This window comes from Pomacea canaliculata, linkage group LG7 (genome assembly GCF_003073045.1).
Source record: "Pomacea canaliculata isolate SZHN2017 linkage group LG7, ASM307304v1, whole genome shotgun sequence".
Taxonomy (NCBI): Eukaryota; Metazoa; Mollusca; class Gastropoda; order Architaenioglossa; family Ampullariidae; genus Pomacea; species Pomacea canaliculata.
The window spans coordinates 11,194,584-11,214,022 of NC_037596.1; the positions used below are offsets into that span (position 1 = coordinate 11,194,584).

Consider the following 19,439-nt stretch of genomic DNA (forward strand, 5'->3'; position numbering starts at 1 on the left):
ACGCATTTACAATTAAAGAAAGATACAGATGTAACACTAAAACAGTTTGAAACAATTTGGATGTATACTGCATAAATATTCATATTGACCTTCAACGCCTTAATGTGCGAAAACTGTTTAGCTAAGTCCAACGATGAATATTTAATATAAAGTTACTTCAGAAGATAGTTTCGAAACAAACTTTCGTCAACACCCTTATTAAATACAGAAAGGGAAGTCGTGATTGTCCAGTCCTTTTACTTGACATTATGATTATTTTGTGTACTATATGTAATTTATACTAATGAAGAGCATGACAATCTAGTAAAAATTCGTTTTAATAACTTTTAGTGAAGCTTTCAAGCAATTCCAGCGTTTTTCTCAAGTTTTCTATTCCAACACAAGAAAATTAGACGGAAGCATGTCGAGATCTTTTGTCCGATTTAACTCACGGAACATCCGTAAATACCGGGAGAACCGTTTTATGACGATCGAATACCGTCGTGTGAACGAAATTGTGATATCATCTATCACAAAGGACAGCTGTAAAAGGTAAGCATATACACCTGTGAACGTTCAACATAATACATACATTGTGCATCACCTTCATTCCTCCAACGTTTCGTTCAAAGCACAGACAACCAAACACATACCGACTTTTAAAAAAAAGTGGAAACAGTTTTAATACTTATTTAAACCTGTACATTAGATAATTTCTTTTACATACATTAAATTATTTGCATTGTATATTTTATGAGTACAAACCTCTGCTTGCAATATGGATAAGATGTCTCCACCTAAACAATAACAACATCCCCAAACTTTGTCTGTTTACAACTATTCACAGATTTGCGACTATAAAAGTTGGATGACATTCAGTCAGATATCTTGGCAAGATAAGCGCTGCCACGTTTGTTTAATCTGCTTCTATATAAACCATTTCTGAAAACTATGTTGTAACATGACGAAGACTTGACAAATAACGACATTATATGCGTTTGAGGATAAAATGGTAAACGTGACAGGATGTTGCTTGTTTTCAGCTTTTGTACAAAAAGATCAAGAAAAGGAAGGAAGGCCAAATGTCTGAATAATTGTTAATATAATATTTGGCGAAAATTTAAACACAACAGAAAAGTTCATCCTGACTGGAGACCCACCTCGGCTGCTGTTCGTTAAGTATTATCAGCATTCACATCTTCATGAAAGTATGTACGATTTACTGCTAATAAAGCCACAAACTATTTCCTTTACTTCAGAGTGCACATGTACCTCGCTGGCAGAGGCTTACGCCCTCTTGCACAGAGAAGTTTAATAACGAGATAACAGACTGCGTGAGCAGATGACTAGGCGCTCATTTGCCCACCTATCCGCTTACACTTGCTTCCACCCGCTCGCCAACTCAAACTAAAAGGTTTTAAGAAAGATTCTGAGAAACGTGACTCATCGATGACTAGATTGTAAGCTGTACATATACCTGCAAAAAAGCGGCTCTGACTTTCTCGACCTAAGCCCATTCTACAAAGCAATGATGACTCGACCTTAATCACTAAAAGCAAAACTTTGCGCTGGATGATAATCCTTTTAAGTGCATCACAATTATTTATGATACATTTTCATGTTAATTTTACTTACAGGGTAGATCATATTTTGTTTGTGGCTTGTTTGCGACAAAATTGAGCAGATGCTTGTTCACGCAAAGCACAGTTCTACTTTATTCTGTGCTCTTACTTTAGGTTCTTGACATCATAAATTATTAGTTTTACTCCAAACAGCTTAAGCCTTTTTTTACTTAGGCTGTTGTGATTCTGTCTTGAAAGTGTTCCAGAATGTCTTAAGATGGCAGTTGATCGAACAAGTGAGAGTGAGAGATAAAGAGAGAGAGAGAGAGAAATGAAAGTTAGGAAGACTGATAAGAGAACTTACACACATATATACCTTCTGCATCAAAGCTGGTCAACACACTTGCAAGACAACAAGACTCATACATGGAACGATAAATCTTTGTATACTTAATTCGTGAGTTTATTTTACAATTCACTTAAGAAAAGAAGTCAGACAACATATAACAAACTTACTATGTATATACATATAACTGATAAGTACTTGTGGTCTTGATACACTATTAAAAATCAATAAAATTTCTGAAGGACCAAATCTATGCACAATAAATAGTATCGTGATTAGGAAAGTAACTCACTATACATTTTAAGACACAAATATATGCTAGCAAAATACATCACAGCAAATGTAGAGTAATAACATCTAGAATTTTATATGAAAAACTCTTAGTGTTTAAGAAAATAATTATCAGTAAGTGCAAGTGCTTGAACTCAAATAAAATTTGTTTTCCTAAGTTACTTTATTGAAATATACATTCATACAATTATGTACAAATGAAAAATAATCTCATTAGAATTCATTTTAAGATGTTCTAATAACATTTGTCATTTTATCCGTCAATGAAAAAGAGTTTAAAATGATATAAACCAGTCTAAGATTGATACATTCTTTACAACTGATTTATATCTTATTATTCCTTTTATCCCTAGGGGAGCATAGAACCAACTTTTTATAGCAGTGTATTTATTACTTGTTCACTACAAAGTAATTTGCATGGTAATACTGATGAAAGTTTGTGCCATCTAAATCACAGAAACACTATATCGGTAATTTACATCAATTATCAAAGCAGACACCCAGCCCTAGTGAGTAGAAAGATATCTTCAACATGGGCCTTGTCATCAGGGTGATGCTGAGAGACGTTTCCGCCTGCAGCATGACTGTCTGGTGACTCGTTGCTCATCCATCGGAATTCCTTCCATCACTGGAGCTACTTAGAGAATCTTTACTGTTTTCTGTGAAGGAGAAAAAAAACACTTTTACTTCCATGGACTTTAAGAGAAATATAGAATCGCAAGGATTAAAATAACAGAATTGTGACACAGGAATAGATGTACACGTAGGTATGTAATGGAATCAGATGTGAGAGAGTGAGAGAGAGAGAGAGTGTGTGTGAGAGAGAGAGAGAACAATCCATGTCTTTCCCCTATAAACACATTGGCATCATGCGTGTGGCGTTGTTGAACTGGTAATCTCTGCAGCTAAATTAATTGTTGTATCATGTTATAAGTGATATTGCATTTTAAGTTTTCGCTTTCTAACTCTGCTAGCTGCTTACCATGGAAGTTTACCATTCCTGTACTCTTGCCATCAATAAATGGGTCTTCTACGTCAGCAGGATGGTTCCTTTCTCGAATAGACCTCCGTCTGGAAACAGAATCGGATCATCAATCAATCAATCAATCATTCATCCCCCCATCCATCCATTTCCCCACGCATCCCCACACCCATCCCACCATCATCCATCATCCATCATCCATCATCCATCATCCATCATCATCAACATCATTGTGAACTGTTTTTTAAACCAAGATTGTTCACTTCCTAATAGCTATATTTTATTTTTATACGTGTCATTTAAGATATTTTTTATTTTCTCTGCTTTTACAGATTAAAAGATAAACCAAATCTGTATTTTTTCTAGTTTCTACCTCGTCTACGCTTCAGAAATACTCTGGCAGTAATTTTGATAATAGGCGCGAGGTACATTTGATTTTCAAAATCCACTCCGCCTATCGGGAATCAAATTGCGCTTTTTTGTTGCAAGGATTACACTTTTAACTGTAGACAGAGGAACTGAGGATGTACCTCGAAACGGAACTCTCTTAGTTAATGCCTGTTAAATATCTTTTTTTTTCAACCAGTCACTCTTCAAGGAGAAAAGCATGGACAAGTAGAGTGACAGTATTGAAACACATTTTGTCCTTTCTTTAAAGTATACCGAAGGCTATCAAGCTGCTCATTCTGTTTTTACAGAACGCTCTTGCACAGAAGTAATTTTAATTTTAAGCTCAAATAAATATGAAGCTCTTTCCAATATAAAACTCACCTTCGTTTAATCAAAAAGAACGTTAGAGCAGAAATGAGTCCAATTAGTAGTATAGACATTCCAATGGTGACACCAACAATGACGCCAGTCATGTCTTCACTCTGTTTAGAAGCTTGTATACCATCTAAAATAAGTTTGAAGACAAAAAGTTGTATTATTAAATTATAATTTTACCATACACAAATCTTACTATTTGAGTAATATATATATATAAATCTCAGCACATTCATTATAAAAATATACTTTGTGTTCTCTCTCCTGTTCTTTACAACACATTTCTCAGCTCAAAAAGTACTCTTAAAATGCTTATTTTCTCAATAGTCATACAGTATTTTATGTTGCATCTCTCTGAATACCTTTCTGAAATTTAGAATCCTCTGAACTTCGCCAACCTTGATCCACTTCAAATGGCTGCGTATTTTCTTTTGATAGAAAAAGTTTAGAGCAGAATGTAAGTTTCTTTTACAGATTTTCCTTACTAACAAACTCATTCTAATCTAAAAACACCATTTCTTCATCATCCTTTTTCATTTCTATATAACAAAGTTTGCTAAAATCTTTAAAAAGGAATGTTTCTCGAAAAAGAAGTTGACAGTCGGTAGTGTTACATCTTCTATTTAAATTCTCTCAATGCTAACTGACCTTATCTCGAGAAAGCCTGCGATAACCCTGACTTTTAACTGATGTTAGTGAGTAATGCTGTTATCAAGAGATATAACGGTAAAATGAATGACAGAAAATATTTTGCACAGTCTGAATAAATAGACATCCTTAAAACATCACCACTTGAAAACTTCGGTCAAAACTCCTGTCACAATGAAGTCATATACATATGTTTTTGTTGATAAGACTAAATTCCAAGGAAATTGCATTTGAAACAAATCTTACATGAATGGAATTTACAAGAAAAATTCCAGCAACTTACGTTGTGAGGGCAAACACGAAATGTCTTGCTCCCCATCGACGGAAAGTCTGAAACTACCACTCGCTACACAGGGTGCGATGATGGAGAAGATGCTTTTGGTCACCTTACTGCAGAGGTAACCTTTAGATGTTTCACAGGTGTAGTCTCCAACATAATTTAACATAACAACAGGTTCTGCAACATGCACATAAACACCAATCAGCTTTAAAGTGTGAATTTTAAATTTATTTGTAAATACATATGGACATGTGTGCAGAATGTTTTTGATGAGTACAATTGTATTAAATGCGCGTTAAGGTCCCTGAAGGAAAAAGAAAGAGATCATCATCAATCATTCAGAGTAAGCGCTTCCCCATCCTTGGCGTCTTGTCATGGACTTGAAGATATTCATTTAGTATTGCCAATATAGGGGTTGTGTTACATAAGGACAAAGGGAAACTAGTTATTGTAATAAGAGTGCTGGAATAGCTATTGTAATAAGATGTTTAGTTGTGTTGAACATATCGGTATTGAATATGTGGCAGGAGTAATAACGATAATCACAGTAGTGTCGACCGTATCTGACATAGTGGCTGGAGCTAAACTACTAGTGATAGGTGTCTGGAAACGTGCGTGTATTGCTGAAAAAAATTAACTTTGATGAAACAAATTGATAATGATAATACAAGTTCAGTATACCTTTCATCCCTGGCGTTTCAAGATGAAGAGTGAGTGACTTTCTCATTTCCACATGTCTCTTGTCGATTGTGATTGTTATATTTTGAGCACAATGGTCAGTAGGAAATGGAAATACGTCGCATCTGCTCTCCTTGCCTGTGTCAGATTAATAAAGAAGACCATAGTGAGAAAACCCTTTCAAAATTTTCTTTAAAAGCCGCCATTCTAATACAAGCTTTACTTTTTTGCATCATTTAGTGGGCTTAAAAACTTGTGATAGACCCATTATTCTCTTTGGAAGACTAATTTCAAATTCTGAATTATTTATTTTGTACATGCTCTACCTTTTGTCCCAGTTTACAATTTTTTTTAAAGTTTCGATTTTTAGAATGTGCATGAACATTCGAGGCTTAAGCATCATGGAGAATTACAGTTAATTGATAATTATTTGAACAAACACGCAGACAGACTGGACTATAAACAGTTACGATAGCCTTACCTTGGACGCTGGATACAAAGACAAAAGCAAGGAGGGAAAGAACTGTTATGTGCCTTTTCATCTGGTCCAGTTTCTTCAACGGCCATAGCGCTCTTGGCATCTGCAATGTACACATAAATACGAATATTAATTATAGTATAAGACAGATACATATTATTGAAAATAAAATGCTACAGGAGTTTACATGAGTTGTCTTTATGCTCAGTCCACTAATACACACAGTAATAGGTGCAAAGGCAGGAAAAGTCAAGGTTACAAGAAATCTTTACCCGGTATTCTGTGCTTTTTGCACCGGGTATAAAAAAAAAAATCAGAAAAATACAAAGGACGAAATCAATACGACCGGTCTTAAAATGTGTTGAAAATTCTGCTCAAAAATTTATTTTTCAACAAAGTTTCTTGTAGTGTGAATAATCAATTAAAAAAAATTAATATAATCTGGAAAACTCACAGAAATCTGATAGTAACTCGAGTAACTAGGTGCATACGACATTTTGCGTTAAACACAGAGACAATCAATTTTCTCAGCTAACTCACCTTCGATGAGCTTGTCCCTTGATGTAATCTGTATGATGCTTCCAAAAGTTTAAATCTCCGAAAACTGCGTCCTTTTTTTCTCGACTTTTCTTACTTACTTCCTGTTTCAAACGAATGTGTAGAAGAAGAGATTTAGGAAGACTGCCACAAAAAATACCTATGATAGATTAATAATTTGTTTCCTACTCAGCTGGGATTAATTGACTTGAAGCTCACTTCAGTACTCGGACTTTAAGTAGAGAAACTATATTTCACAATTCAAGGCGAACACAGAATTTCTCAGTAGTCGTTTCAAACATGTCAGCGCTCAACTTCTCAAATGGGCGTAGGCCTGACCTCCTAAGTTACGTTGAGACTGAAAGGTAGGTACAGGTAGACTGTGCAACAGCGCCGTCTATGATTGAAATGCCTGGGTAGGCCTGTATAACGGAGGTGACGAAGGAAAAGAGTATTCTTTCCCATTTGTTTAACTCGTTGTAGTCACAGCGACAGAATCAACAGAGCTCGTCAGTACGCTATAAATAGATATGACGCTATAAATAGATATGACCGAATGGTGGACGAGGCGCGTTCTGTGAAGTATTAGCAAAACACTTTCTTGTCACTAGTTCAATGGAGTCAAAGAGGAACAGGCACTTCTCCACTTCTTCAGGGATTTTGTTTTTCGAGTACTTCGGTTTCTTTGGCATTCACAAATCTTTCACAGAATATGGAACGATATCCTCCCGGTGCTTTATAATTATATTTTCTTGATAAATAGCAAATAAAGTTCCTCTAAGTGGGTAGAAGAAGCACTTCTAGTCACAAGCATTGAGCCGTTAACTTTGTGGGGCCGTAATCATCAAGGTGAGTAGTCATCCGAGTAAATCAAGGACAAGCGTGTTGTTTCCCTTGTCGTGGAGTGACAGAAAGATTATGTTGATGTTCATTTACCCCTGGGACTGTAATTATAAACCAGTAGCAAATATTCTTTGGAGTAAAAGTAACATCAGTCAAAATCTGTGATACCGGGACAGTGAGTTGTACCCAGGGAGATAAGACTATTTCCCCGATTTTTTTTCATTTTGTCCACTGGCAAAGAGTTCCTCACCTTGTGACTCTGACCCTTGCTTTGTAGTTAAGTTCACCAATTTGTGATGTGTGTCACGTGTGATGCACGTGAACTTTTTGAGTAACGTAGGTCACTTCCTGCATCAGCTTATTATTGAATGTTTGTTCTGTTTCATTACTTTTGATGTTCAGTGTCAGACTACGAGCTAATTAAATCATACACGTTAGGGCTAAACAGCAAGCAGAAAATGACCGCGGCCTTTTATTTTCTACTATTTTTGGTCGTAGCGCTGGTGATTAATTGCTCACAACAAGAATCATGTAAGCTTTTTTTGTTTTATCCTTTATCAAAGGCATTTGTTTTTAATCAGATTTTTTTTCAAGTTTGATTCCTTTAATTGCATCTGCCATCTACAAATGTGTGTGATGGATACATTTTTTTATGATGTACTTTTTCTTTGAAAAAAATCGAAACAAATTTTACGTTTTTTTTAATATTTAATATGGTATTTTTTCCTAAGCAAAATCAGAACTACTAATATATGCACAACTTTTGTCACAGGTGCAGTTTTACATTTTTACAACTTAGACAAAAATGTAACATCAGTCTTCGAAGACCAGTTCGCGAAAGTGATATTTGGAATGAATGTGTCGACGACCTGTGATCCAACGAATCAGTCCTATAAAATAACAGTGAGCACAAGAACGAGCTCTGGTAGTCTGGAATATGATGGAACTATTATCTTCTGGAAAGACATATGCACTGACGCAGTACTGACATCCGTGAGATGCATCACCACAGCAGGTCCAGCAGAACTGTACAGAAAAGTAAATCGGTCTCACGTGGCAATTGAGTGGCAGTGGAGTTTGAGAGATTTCCATACTGGTCAGTTTAGGACTGTGCAGAAGGAATTAAAGCTGAATGTTTCCTGTAAGTAAATCAGATATTTACATTTATTTTAAAGTTATTTCACATATTTCCATAATATTATTTTTAAAAAATTGTAGACGAAACCATGTAAGCTCAGAAAAGGAAAACAAATCATTTTCACAAAACTTTATCTTTATACGAGAAAAAACTTTTAAAAAGTTGTAATAGTGTGTGTATGTGTTTACAGACCCACCCCGTGTCACGAGTCTTACTGTGGATGGACATGAGGTCACTGGAAGTCATCTCGTTAGCGAGGGTCAAGAGGTCAACATCTCTTGCACATTCGATAAAGGTTCTCCTCCTCAAAACCTCTTTCTGATGGATGAAAACGGAAGCAGGTTAAATGCTGTCAACCACCAACAAAGTCTTAATTATCTCCTCATGCTCCAGTGCAAAGAAGATTGGCCCACCATCCTGTGTGCTGGAAACAACTCACAAAACAACAAATCTGTGTCTTTCATTGTCAAGTGTAAGTAGCACATATTTTTGGAGAGACAACAAAAATTGTAACCACTGATCTCAAAACAAAGAGCCTCTGTAGTGTAGCCATTCATATAGTTAAAGAGGAATATGAGAAATACGAAGTGACAGATTAAAATATATAAATCATTCGGTCCATTAATGTTCCAAACCTCCCGAAGCGCCATTCAGCCACCTAAATCAAAGGAAAAGCCAAAAGATAATTTCAAGCGATTTAAACTGAATAATTTTTTAAAAATGAGAAAAGAAGTTGTTGTTAACATCTCTTTGTATCTTTGAAGGTGTGTTCAAATTTCTAAAAAAAGGAACTGAAACAGGAAAAGGAACTTACCCATAAATGCGAGCTCATTTATTAGGGAAGATCAAACGCTGGCGAAAGTGAAAGTTGTGCTTGTTTACATGCTGTACCCTAGACATAGTGAACTTCTTACGGGTCACTAGTCTTTATGACCCTCTCACTTTTCTGTTACCTTTTTATAAATGATATTCTGACCACGGGAATTCATTTCATTCCAAATATAACTTTACTACCCGACTCTACTGAACAATTATCCCAACATCAGAGAGCTGTAATGATTCCTTTTATAAGAGTGCGAGTGATGTGACTAGTTTCTTTCTTAGACTGCCACAATAAAAAACTTAGTGCATACATAATTCACCGGAACTATATCCAGGAATTATTAAAGATTTTACTAACACATTTAAATGATAAATAATAAATGCCGATAACTTCTTAGGAAATATGTTATTCTTAAAAGTCAATTTTATATTGTTTTAATTCTTTCAGGTCCCCCTCAGTTTATTTCCAAGTCTCCAAGTGTAGTGGATGGCGCAACATTTGTCAGCTGGATATTTAGCATCAAGACACACACGAGACAAATGCACAAATGTTTCCTGACCTCAACAATGTTTGGTGAAAATTCAAACACAGCAGAAAAGTGCATCCTGACTGGAGACCCACCTCGCCTGCTGCTCGTTATTGATGTTGAGAAGAAAAAAAGCGCCAAGGGGGGCAATTGGGCACTAATTCTACAAAATGAAATAGGTTCTTCAGATATGTTATACTTCAGCATGCCCTCTTCTGATATTACACCCTCAAGTAAGTATTGGTTAGAAAAATTAAAGTAAAATTTTATGTAGAAGTCTCAGTAATTTACGATATCAGGAGTTTGGATAGGTAAATATTAATATGGTACCCCAAACCTTTAATTAGTCTATAATTAATTTTTTGTAAGCGTTGCTTATACCCTTTCCAATTTTGCTTCACTACCTATTCAATAGAAGAGGGTAATAGTTGAAAAACGGGTAAGTGAAGGATACAGTTAGAACAAAGTCAATGAAGTTTTATACAATAAGGAGAAATATATACAATAAAAAAATGTTTCTCTATAAATAAAGGGGACTGCATTATGGTTGTATTATACTGTATATGTAAGCTCATCAGCGTTGGCTAGTCCGATGATAATCATTCGCGACACTTTAGGTAAAGCCTATATAATTGTATATATCTATACCCGGCCTACGTGTTGTTGGAGAGTTTGCATATTTCCATGCAAAAAGTGTGTGCAACCTCAGAGGTTAAAAGCCACATCCTGACTGCAGCGCGAACGAGCTAGAAACTCTCGTGATTTCATATTTAACATTTCATTTACAAAAAAATGTAATGACAAGATTATAAGTCGACCGAGGATCATGCAGTTTTCGGGGAAGTCACCTGGCGCAACTCAACTGTGAAAGGTGAGCACATACACTTGTGAATGTTTTATAAACAAATAACACATAAATTATTCATGTGTGTCTTCATCTATCCACCAACGCTTCAACGCACAGGCAAAGACAGCTACAGGAGAGTTGAGAGAAATGAATAATTCACATTTAAGCTTTCACAGTCCAAAATTTTATAAAACATTTAACAATTCGTGAGCTAAGGAGATCTGTAATAAGCTATATATTTTTTCCTCTCTGCCAAGGTTGTGATCTTCTTCGTGAATTGCCATCAGCAAAACCATGTCAATGAAGGTATCTCTAAATTATATCATGTTGCTGAATGAATGGGTGAGCATTCGGGGCATTGTGAGTCTTTTAGAGAAAAATTATGAACATTGGTAATCTACCACCGCTACCAATAAATTTGTTTAAAATACAACTGAGTTATAAAATTATTTCAACGTTTTCTAAATTATGAAGCATAAGGTAAACTATGTAACATGAAGGCTATGATAATGATTATTTTCTAAACGTCACATGCAAGGGACATAATAGATTTCTCTTAGGTGGTTACCTCCCATGTAACGAGTCACTTCAGGGTTGACTGCTTCAATAGCTGTACTTAACAGCTATAGGAGGTCAAGAAGGTAACTAGTTACAATAGTAGTGCTTTGTTAATTAAATAATTGTTTGTCCTGTTCATTTATGCTATCACAGTTGGCACAGTGAGCATTCTAATGCTTTAACTTGATGATACTTTGTCTTAACATAATTTTGTGGATGCATGATACCTTGTCAAATCAGTCTTTAGTTATGTAAACCAACACAAAGCACACGTGTATACACCTACAGACACACATACATTTAAACCATTACATGTTCGCCACACACACATTAACATGATGTGGAAAACAAAGACACAAGTCTATCTCTTCAGGCTTAAGCCCTTGTATGAATAGAACAGTTGGTGTGCGTCACTCGTATGACTAGACTATAATATGTAATTGTTAACAATTCACCGGGATCCCAAGACCTCACTGCAATTGTAAGTGTTGAGTAAAAATAATTTAAACGTAATGATAATGGTTGTATTAAATATAAGCTTATTTGGCATGATTGCTTTTAAAAGAATTTACTCGATGTCTGTGCAGCAGCTTTTAAAACATATATATTGTGCTTTTCACAGAAATCAGTGTAGACATAGCACAGAGGGAAATGCGTTTTTGAATTGTTGCTGCTGTTTTTTTTTAAGCTCTCTTATTGTTCTCTCTGTGCCTGAGAGTACGATTATATGTACTTGCATATTTTTGTGCAAGTGTTTTATTGCTTAATGGTCGTTAAGTGAAATATTTATACACTGCACGTAATCGTGTTAAAAACGTTTTCATTTATTTCTACAGATGCCGAAATTGTCTTCAAAATAAAAACTTTTAGCAAAGCAGCGTCAGCACCCAGATATGAAACATATCCTAATTTTGATGTTGCTTCTATTGGAAACGACCGCAATACATGGTATGTCCGTAAAAAAAGTAGTTAAGAGCATGTGTCGATAAGGATTTTAGCTCCTCCACTTTAAGATCACTTGAATAAATATTTTTATCTTTGATTTATTCTGAATTCTACTCCTACATTAAGTAGTGAATAAATCTGACCGGATAACAAGACCACATCATTTTTTAAAGGATATATACAACGTACGCTTAAGTTAACACTGCCCTCTGGTTAATGTATTCGAACAGGTATCAATTACTATAATTGTATTTAATCAAACTATCTACTAACTGTTTAAGGTATGCTAAATACAACTCATCAATCTAAATTAACTATTAAAAGGGGAGACAATACCACTAAACTATTTCTTAATTATGTAACCGAGTGTTGCGTGGTGAGGGGAGTAGAACAGTGACCACAACAGTCCAGCACTCAAACCAGAAAGGCAGGAGCCTGTCAACAGTTACACAATTCTTTTAATGACAATAGATCTACAGTCACGGCTGCGTCGCTTGTCTCGCGTCTTCTCTTCGGAGTTTTCTCCCCTGTCCTTACGTCTCAGCTCTGCCCTTATATACCTCGCGGGTGTGTCACTTTTCGCGCTCTTTTGCATCAGCATTGTTTTCGCGCTCTTTTGTATCAGCATACTTTTCGCGCTCTTTCACAAGCGTACCTTTACTTACTGGCATGCATCAGCAGATCTATCTAACAAGCGCTGGACTACCGGCCCTCTACAATTAGAACAGACATTCATAAAAACACATAAACATATTTTATATAACTTGCAGATGAAGAATCCAGCTGTGAAGTGATTTCCGGTGAAACCTGCTTTTATCAAATAACAGGCAGAATCAAAGGAAAAATCTTTGAGCAGAAGAGACCATTTTATCTCTTTTACAACTCCACAACGGGAAGTAAAGGCAAGCTTATTATTTTTCATTTAGTATGTATTTTAACAATTAAATAATTAAAAAGAAGACATTTTATAGATTTGTATTAACATTTATTTGTACCAATGGGAAAGGGTTTATGACATGCATAGATAATAAAATATTAGTAGAGTATATAATGACTTATGTTACTAGATATAAATAAGAAAAAACTTGAAATCCCACACAATATAATTAGCATGTATTGTCTTTCTCTGTCCACAGCAGACTTTGTTTAAACCTCCAATAAGTGATAAACTAAACAAAATACGCTCACACCACACGTTCAGTGACGCTTACACTCAACATCACCTCCAGCGACAATGATTGGTGCTATGATAAAAAGCTGGATTTATATATTAATTGTTTGTCCTGTTCATTTATGTCACAGTTGGCAAAAAAAAACCTTGGTGGAATCACTTTAAATATGCACAGTGAGCATTCTAATGCTTTAACTTGATGATATTTTGTCTTAACATAATTTTGTGAATGCATGATACCTTGTCAAATCAGTCTTTAGTTATGTAAACCAACACAAGTTTGAGCATGGAAATGCAAAATTAAAGGTTTTGTTTGTAAACTGTTGCAGATACTGCCGCAATGTTTATGTATGCCAATACGTATCACTGCGAAGAAGCAAGAGGGTTTATTTGCGATACACAATATTTCAACGACACTTTTTCTATCAGCGTGAATAGATTAGAAAATCCTCCCAGTGCACTGCCATGTACAGACGGAAACTTTATTTTTTCCGCTGACGGAGAGAAGGACATCTCCTGTAAGCCTATACAGAGTAAGTCGTTTCGGATGGCTTTCTTTATTCTAGATGTTATGTGATGACAGCTTATTTGTATAAAATATTGTAAATCTCCAAATGTACATAGGCTGTTAAGAAAAAAGATGTTCGAGCCTACACTGTGAGTGGTTGTTTCCCTCGTCGCAACGACGTTTGCATGCCTTTACTGACTGTCATACCCACGGTGTCATATTGGGATTTAGCTTACTAAACAAGTATCTTTAATCTAAAATCCCGATATGAAATGCCGACCTTATATCATTTACATTGCCGTTAGCGAGAAATTCTTTTTTCGTATAGCTTGCAATCACAATTTTGTCTTTCAAGCTTAAAGGTATTCATTATCGGGAAAGTAGGTTATACTAATTTTTCTCCTGCCTTTTTAAAATTTACAGTAGCGACAGTTCATAACACAACAGTATCTTTTTCACCCATCTCCCCAAGTTCGCATGTCTCAGTAAAGGTAGCTGAGTGGCTAATAAGCTAACCCCATCTTCCGTTTTAACCATCGACGAGTGTGAGCTGCTCATGCACGATGTAACTTGCGAAATACCCTCATTGCAGTTAACTGTAGTCAGTTCTATTTGACAGAAAGTGCACACGGGGAGGGGCTTGTATTTGTGTCACCAGGGTAATTCTCTTGGTTTCCACATTCTTTGGCACATAGCAAAAGGACCTTTGCTCTTTCTTCCCCATTCTGCCTTAACAGCTCAGCTGGGGACGTTTGAAACTCCTGGTGTCTTCCGTCCCTTCAGAAAGCTTGCAAAGTTCTCTCGAACTCGTTCCATAACACTCGTAGGCATAAATACTGTGTAGTTCTAGTCTAGCTGCTTTGAACGATGTTTATCTGCTATCAACTGGAAATTGTACAGGTCATTTTAATATTCACACTTTTGGTTGATGAAAGTCACATGACCGTTCAGAATAAGTGTAAAGTCTCTCAGCTCCCATTATCTCTTAAAATTACTAGAAGATGATTTTTAAGCAAGGTTTAAGAAATGGTTCTTATTGATTACAAAATATGCCTCTAGGTCTGTGAAAAAGTATCTTTTACAAAAAATTGAATTAAAAAAATTTTAATGTTAATCTGTGTGTGTGTGTGTGTGCGTGCATGTGCATGTGTATTTGTGTGTTTTAGACAAATGGAATTGTGAAAGTGATTCGGCTAATTGTATCGCTGCTAGTGTTGTTGGCGTCATAGGTTGGGTCATCGTACTATTATTCCTCGTGAAAGACATCTGGGTCCTTTTACGATTTATTCAAAAAAGGTAAGTTCTGTCTTTTAAGCCATCCAATTATCTACATGCGAAGTTAAATATTATCTAAATATTTTTTAGCTGATTTAGCAAAACAGACTCAAGAAAACAATGAATACAAGACATAAAGTAATATGGAGAGTTTTGTGACTAGCAGCGATTATTTTTTTATTTATATCTGCAAGAATCAAGAACATTAAACATTAATGACGAGTAGTCATAATTAATACTTCTTCCTTGTCTTGAACTAGACATCAGACACTTTCATTTTAGATGTCCTTTGTAGTCTTGCTAAATTTTAATGGACATTTAGGTCATGCACACACTGGCTAGCAATTCCAAGGTGTAGGTATCTGTGTTTTTTCAGGTTCCCAGTCACTTAATCCCCAGACACTTCATCCCCGACACTTCATCCCCGACACTTCATCCCCTAGACTTTTAATCCCCAGACACTTCATCCCCAGACACTTAATCCCTAAACTAAATCCTTAACTATAAAAATTATGAAGTCAGCGAAAAATTTAATTGAAATTCTATTTCAAATCATGCTATTAACTTCAACGTCATTTGAACATCTACAACATTAGTTAAAGTTCATATAAGCTAGTAAATTTTATGTTCTTCAACAATATAATATGAAAATTGTTCTTGAGTGTCGGGGATGAAGTGTCGGGGATGAAATGTCTGGGGATGAAATGTCTGGGGATTAAAAGTCTAGGGGATGAAGTGTCGGGGATGAAGTGTCGGGGATGAAGTGTCTGGGGATTAAGTGACTGGACACCGTTTTTTCAGACATGTGTAATAAAGTGCCTTTCCTTTTGCTTCGCCTTTAATTGTTATACACACGCAATAGTGAATAAATAAAAGGGAACAACAACGATTAAGTAATTTTTCTTTAGTAAGATTGTTTAAGTACTGTTACGGTCTCTCTTCAAATGTTGGACACACACAGATTCAATGCTCGTTTCATGAGCAGTCTAGAAAACGCCTTTTGATACTTTTATTAACCTTGAGTTTTATTCTGTACACACCTGTCAATTTTTTTAAATCATGGTTACAAAAGAAAAGAAAATTGAAAAAAGATGTAATTGAATGATACATAACAAGATTAATTTTTACACAAATAAGTGTGCTGCCGATATTCTACACTGTTTTTTTATCAAACTCATTTCTCTCTTAAGTGTATCCTAATGGGCCGCTTATTAGCCATTTAGAAAAATAAAAAAATGCCCATTAACATATCAAAATTTTCATTCTCAGAAGGCATCACAGATGAAAGAAAAACATTTACTTCTCATTTTTGTTATGGCGGTGTCAGTATTATTTATATTATGTTTCGTTCGAGCACTAGAGAAATCTGCTCTGTGACGATTATTAACTTGTAGCAGAGATTCCTACCGATTAACATGATTCTGATTGTTTTGAACAAGTCTCTTTGAAGCAAAAGTTGAACGTTTGTAAGTTTTTTTCCTCATCTAATCTAGGAAAAAAGTAAAAGAAGAGGAACTCCTTCTCCAACCAGCGGTTCTTCATACTGGGATGCGTAAGCAGAGGTGTTGAGAACATCACTTGTTAAATCATCATTTTTTCAGAAGAATTCATACCAAAAGAGATTTGCTTCCGACCAATTTTGACCAACAACGGCTTTTACTGATTTCCCTTTTGTCCAGCACGGGTTAGTTCATAAAAAATTCCCATTGTTATAGACTACAACTGCATAAAAGAAAAAAGTAAGACTACAGATATATTGTCTGGCGAGTGTGTGCAAAGTCCTATTTTTTTTCTTGTACATAAATAAAAAGGTTAAAAGGCTACACATTCACATACCTTTTACTCCCCTTTCTCACTTACTTAACCCTTGTACACATTTTTTCTTTATCTTTTCCCTCCATATATACACATTTATCTCCCCATATACACACACCAATATCGTTTTAACCGTTTTCTCTTGACTTTGACTTCACTAGTGGCCAACAAATTAACAGTTTCAGTGTAAAATAACACTTAGTTTCCACAACAAAAAGCCCAAACTGCCTAATTACTAACTCTTTAGTGCTATTAGTGCTACTGTATAGTTTATTGAGAACGTGAGGTCCTTCTTTCAATGTCTTGAAATTTTCTCTCTTACTTACACAAACAGGACATTTACATAAAAACAAGCCTTTTATCTTGCTATGTGGGCAGAAGGAACAAATGGGGTCTACTGAAGATTGTGGGAAAAGGCTTGCATGACTGCTTTTTCTGATACTTTCAATCTTCTTTACAGCTCTTAAACTACTCTATAGTTCAAACTGCAAACTTTTTTGAAGATCAGCTTACCTTTCTTGACAACAGGTATCCCTAAATTTACTTTTAAATTTCATCAGAAGTAATTTCTTATCGTCAACTTGTTCAGTTATCTACACATAGCCAAACCATGCGATCTGTAGGCGTGTCTTGTGCTGCTGGGCTGGTCAGTTGGAGTGTTTGTCACAGACCTAGTCGGAGAGGTAGGACTAAGCGCACGCGCACGGACGAAAGGGCGTGAAAGATGGAGGTTTCCGGAATGCGTGTCTCTATGATGTTAAAAAAAAAAGAAAAGAAAAAGAAAAGGTGTGACGGGAGAGGGAGAGAGCAGTTAGCCAGGAGAGATTGGGGTAGCAAGCGAAAGGACGAGAAGACGTGAAACTGGACGTTTGATGGTGAGTGGAAAATATTGTTTTCGGGAAGTAAAAAGACATTGCCAAGACAGTGAGCTTAACTGATGTATAGAGAACCTAAGGAACACTTTGGAGTTTGCGATTGTGTCTTTTGAAGTGAAGAGCCATTGCCGAGACAGTGTGCTTTATATAAGGAGTTTCTTGCATTTTGTGTATGTGTGTTTCGAAGTGGAGAGCCACTGCCGAGACAGTGTGCTTTACTGGTTGATTAGGAGTTTCTTGCATTTTGTGTATGTGTGTTTCGAAGTGGAGAGCCATTGCCGAGACAGTGTTATTTAATAATGTATAGAGATTCAGTGCATTTTGTGGATGTGTTTAGTAAACTCTTACAGGCAAAAATGTTTTGATTATTTGTTGAAAGAACGCGCCATTGTCTCACCCCGCTAGTGTGCTCAAAAGGGAGTGATCGAGAGACACTACGTCGTGCCGTGACAGTGTACAACGCCTTTTTTAACTTTATGATCGAGACAGGTCACGTACTAGCACTCCGGAAACTTTTAAACAGTGTTTCACTTCCCAATAAAATTATCCCTAAAATCAACCCAATGATATTTTGCCAATAGCACTAGCCACCCTTGTAATGAAAACTGTAGAGAATGTCGCGGATCGCCCCCAGCGTCGCCGAATGCACGCTCGCAACTGCTCACACAGCCGCACGAACACACATCCTCTCAGCCAGAGGGGGACACGACGCACCTATCAAACCTTTAATGAACGTAGACCACAACAAATTAGAAGGTTAATCACATGTAGGTAAAAATAAGAAAATAAAATGATTGGAGATGTATAAATACGCGTACACACACAGGCAAGAAAACGGTGTACTACCCCTTCCCCCACCTCGAAAAAAATGGGTATTAAGAGATGTTCGTAAGGGAGATAATAAAAAAGGCAAACACCCGCACACACTGCGGCGCAGTAATGTCAGAGTTCTTGCCCCTGAGGCCTCATGCCTGACGTTAGATATAGATCCACCGAGTTCGCACCATACTGAACCCTGTGTGATCTGTTGACACTGTCTCCTTCACTTTTTGTGTTGATACTCTCGCGCTGACCTCCACTGCACTGTGCGTCCGACGTGAACAGGGACCCTTTGATGCTCTACAGTCCGAGTTGCCCTATGTCCACACGAACCGGATAAAAATAGCCTGGACTCTGACGTCAAACGTCGTCTGCTGTAAACCTTTCTACTACCGGTGCGTCTCATGTGCTGAGAGAAACACAGGCACAAAAACATGGCTGACACCCGACATTTTAACACGTTTTCTCCTAATAAATTATATAAAAACAGAACAAATGATACCCACTGATGTTTACTGATATGGTTGGACCACGAACTTGTATCAATAGACAAATTGCAAACAACTTTTTTTTTATAAATTAACTCTTATATCGAGGCTCTCCATCAAAAAGCTTCCGGTTCAGTCACATTCATTGTTACGGCTCGCCGAGACTAACAGCGGATAACTTCGCAAGAGTCTAAGCGTTGGTCTTGGCAGACACACAGCAATCCACCTATACACGTCAGTGGTTACATGGAATGTTGAAGAT

At 36.3% G+C, this 19,439-nt stretch overlaps 3 protein-coding genes across 5 annotated transcripts; 2 read left to right on the top strand and 1 right to left on the bottom strand.

The window, feature by feature from the left end:
* Positions 1 to 1,991: 1,991 nt before the first annotated feature.
* Positions 1,992 to 6,505, bottom strand: LOC112568553. Its single transcript, XM_025245881.1, has 8 exons — positions 6,464 to 6,505; positions 6,013 to 6,112; positions 5,535 to 5,669; positions 4,857 to 5,030; positions 4,288 to 4,353; positions 3,932 to 4,055; positions 3,161 to 3,249; positions 1,992 to 2,837 (listed from the first exon to the last, which is right to left on the bottom strand). The coding sequence occupies exons 1-8, from the start codon at positions 6,503 to 6,505 to the stop codon at positions 2,782 to 2,784; spliced, it is 786 nt and encodes a 261-aa protein (XP_025101666.1). The 3' UTR covers positions 1,992 to 2,781.
* Positions 6,506 to 8,202: 1,697 nt separating this feature from the next.
* Positions 8,203 to 10,186, top strand: LOC112569178. The gene is made up of 3 exons (XM_025246901.1): positions 8,203 to 8,530; positions 8,718 to 8,999; positions 9,798 to 10,186. Exons 1-3 carry the CDS (start codon positions 8,242 to 8,244, stop codon positions 10,136 to 10,138), a joined length of 912 nt encoding a protein of 303 aa, XP_025102686.1. The 5' UTR covers positions 8,203 to 8,241; the 3' UTR covers positions 10,139 to 10,186.
* Positions 10,187 to 10,222: 36 nt separating this feature from the next.
* Positions 10,223 to 18,227, top strand: LOC112569179. 3 transcript variants are annotated; one of them, XM_025246904.1, is made up of 6 exons: positions 10,223 to 11,364; positions 12,118 to 12,229; positions 12,997 to 13,128; positions 13,727 to 13,930; positions 15,072 to 15,201; positions 16,674 to 18,227. In XM_025246904.1, exons 2-6 carry the CDS (start codon positions 12,175 to 12,177, stop codon positions 16,747 to 16,749), a joined length of 597 nt encoding a protein of 198 aa, XP_025102689.1. In that variant the 5' UTR covers positions 10,223 to 11,364; positions 12,118 to 12,174; the 3' UTR covers positions 16,750 to 18,227. The 3 variants fall into 3 exon arrangements, with proteins under 3 accessions (XP_025102689.1, XP_025102688.1, XP_025102690.1); XM_025246903.1 differs by lacking the exon at positions 10,223 to 11,364 and adding an exon at positions 11,724 to 11,762; XM_025246905.1 differs by lacking the exon at positions 10,223 to 11,364 and adding an exon at positions 11,724 to 11,762 and having other exon boundaries at positions 15,135 to 15,201.
* The last annotated feature ends 1,212 nt before the right edge of the window (positions 18,228 to 19,439 follow it).

Coding starts and splice junctions, on each gene's coding strand:
- LOC112568553 (XM_025245881.1), bottom strand. CDS start 6,505: ATGTCGTATGCACCTAGTTACTCGAGTTACTATCAGATTTCT. Junction 4,056..4,287: donor GGATTCTAAATTTCAGAAAG/GTATTCAGAGAG, acceptor AACTTATTTTAG/ATGGTATACAAGCTTCTAAA. Junction 3,250..3,931: donor TTCTTTTTGATTAAACGAAG/GTGAGTTTTATA, acceptor TTCTGTTTCCAG/ACGGAGGTCTATTCGAGAAA.
- LOC112569178 (XM_025246901.1), top strand. CDS start 8,242: ATGAATGTGTCGACGACCTGTGATCCAACGAATCAGTCCTATAAAATA. Junction 8,531..8,717: donor ATTAAAGCTGAATGTTTCCT/GTAAGTAAATCA, acceptor ATGTGTTTACAG/ACCCACCCCGTGTCACGAGT. Junction 9,000..9,797: donor TGTGTCTTTCATTGTCAAGT/GTAAGTAGCACA, acceptor TAATTCTTTCAG/GTCCCCCTCAGTTTATTTCC.
- LOC112569179 (XM_025246904.1), top strand. CDS start 12,175: ATGAAACATATCCTAATTTTGATGTTGCTTCTATTGGAAACGACCGCA. Junction 12,230..12,996: donor GGAAACGACCGCAATACATG/GTATGTCCGTAA, acceptor TATAACTTGCAG/ATGAAGAATCCAGCTGTGAA. Junction 13,129..13,726: donor CTCCACAACGGGAAGTAAAG/GCAAGCTTATTA, acceptor AAACTGTTGCAG/ATACTGCCGCAATGTTTATG.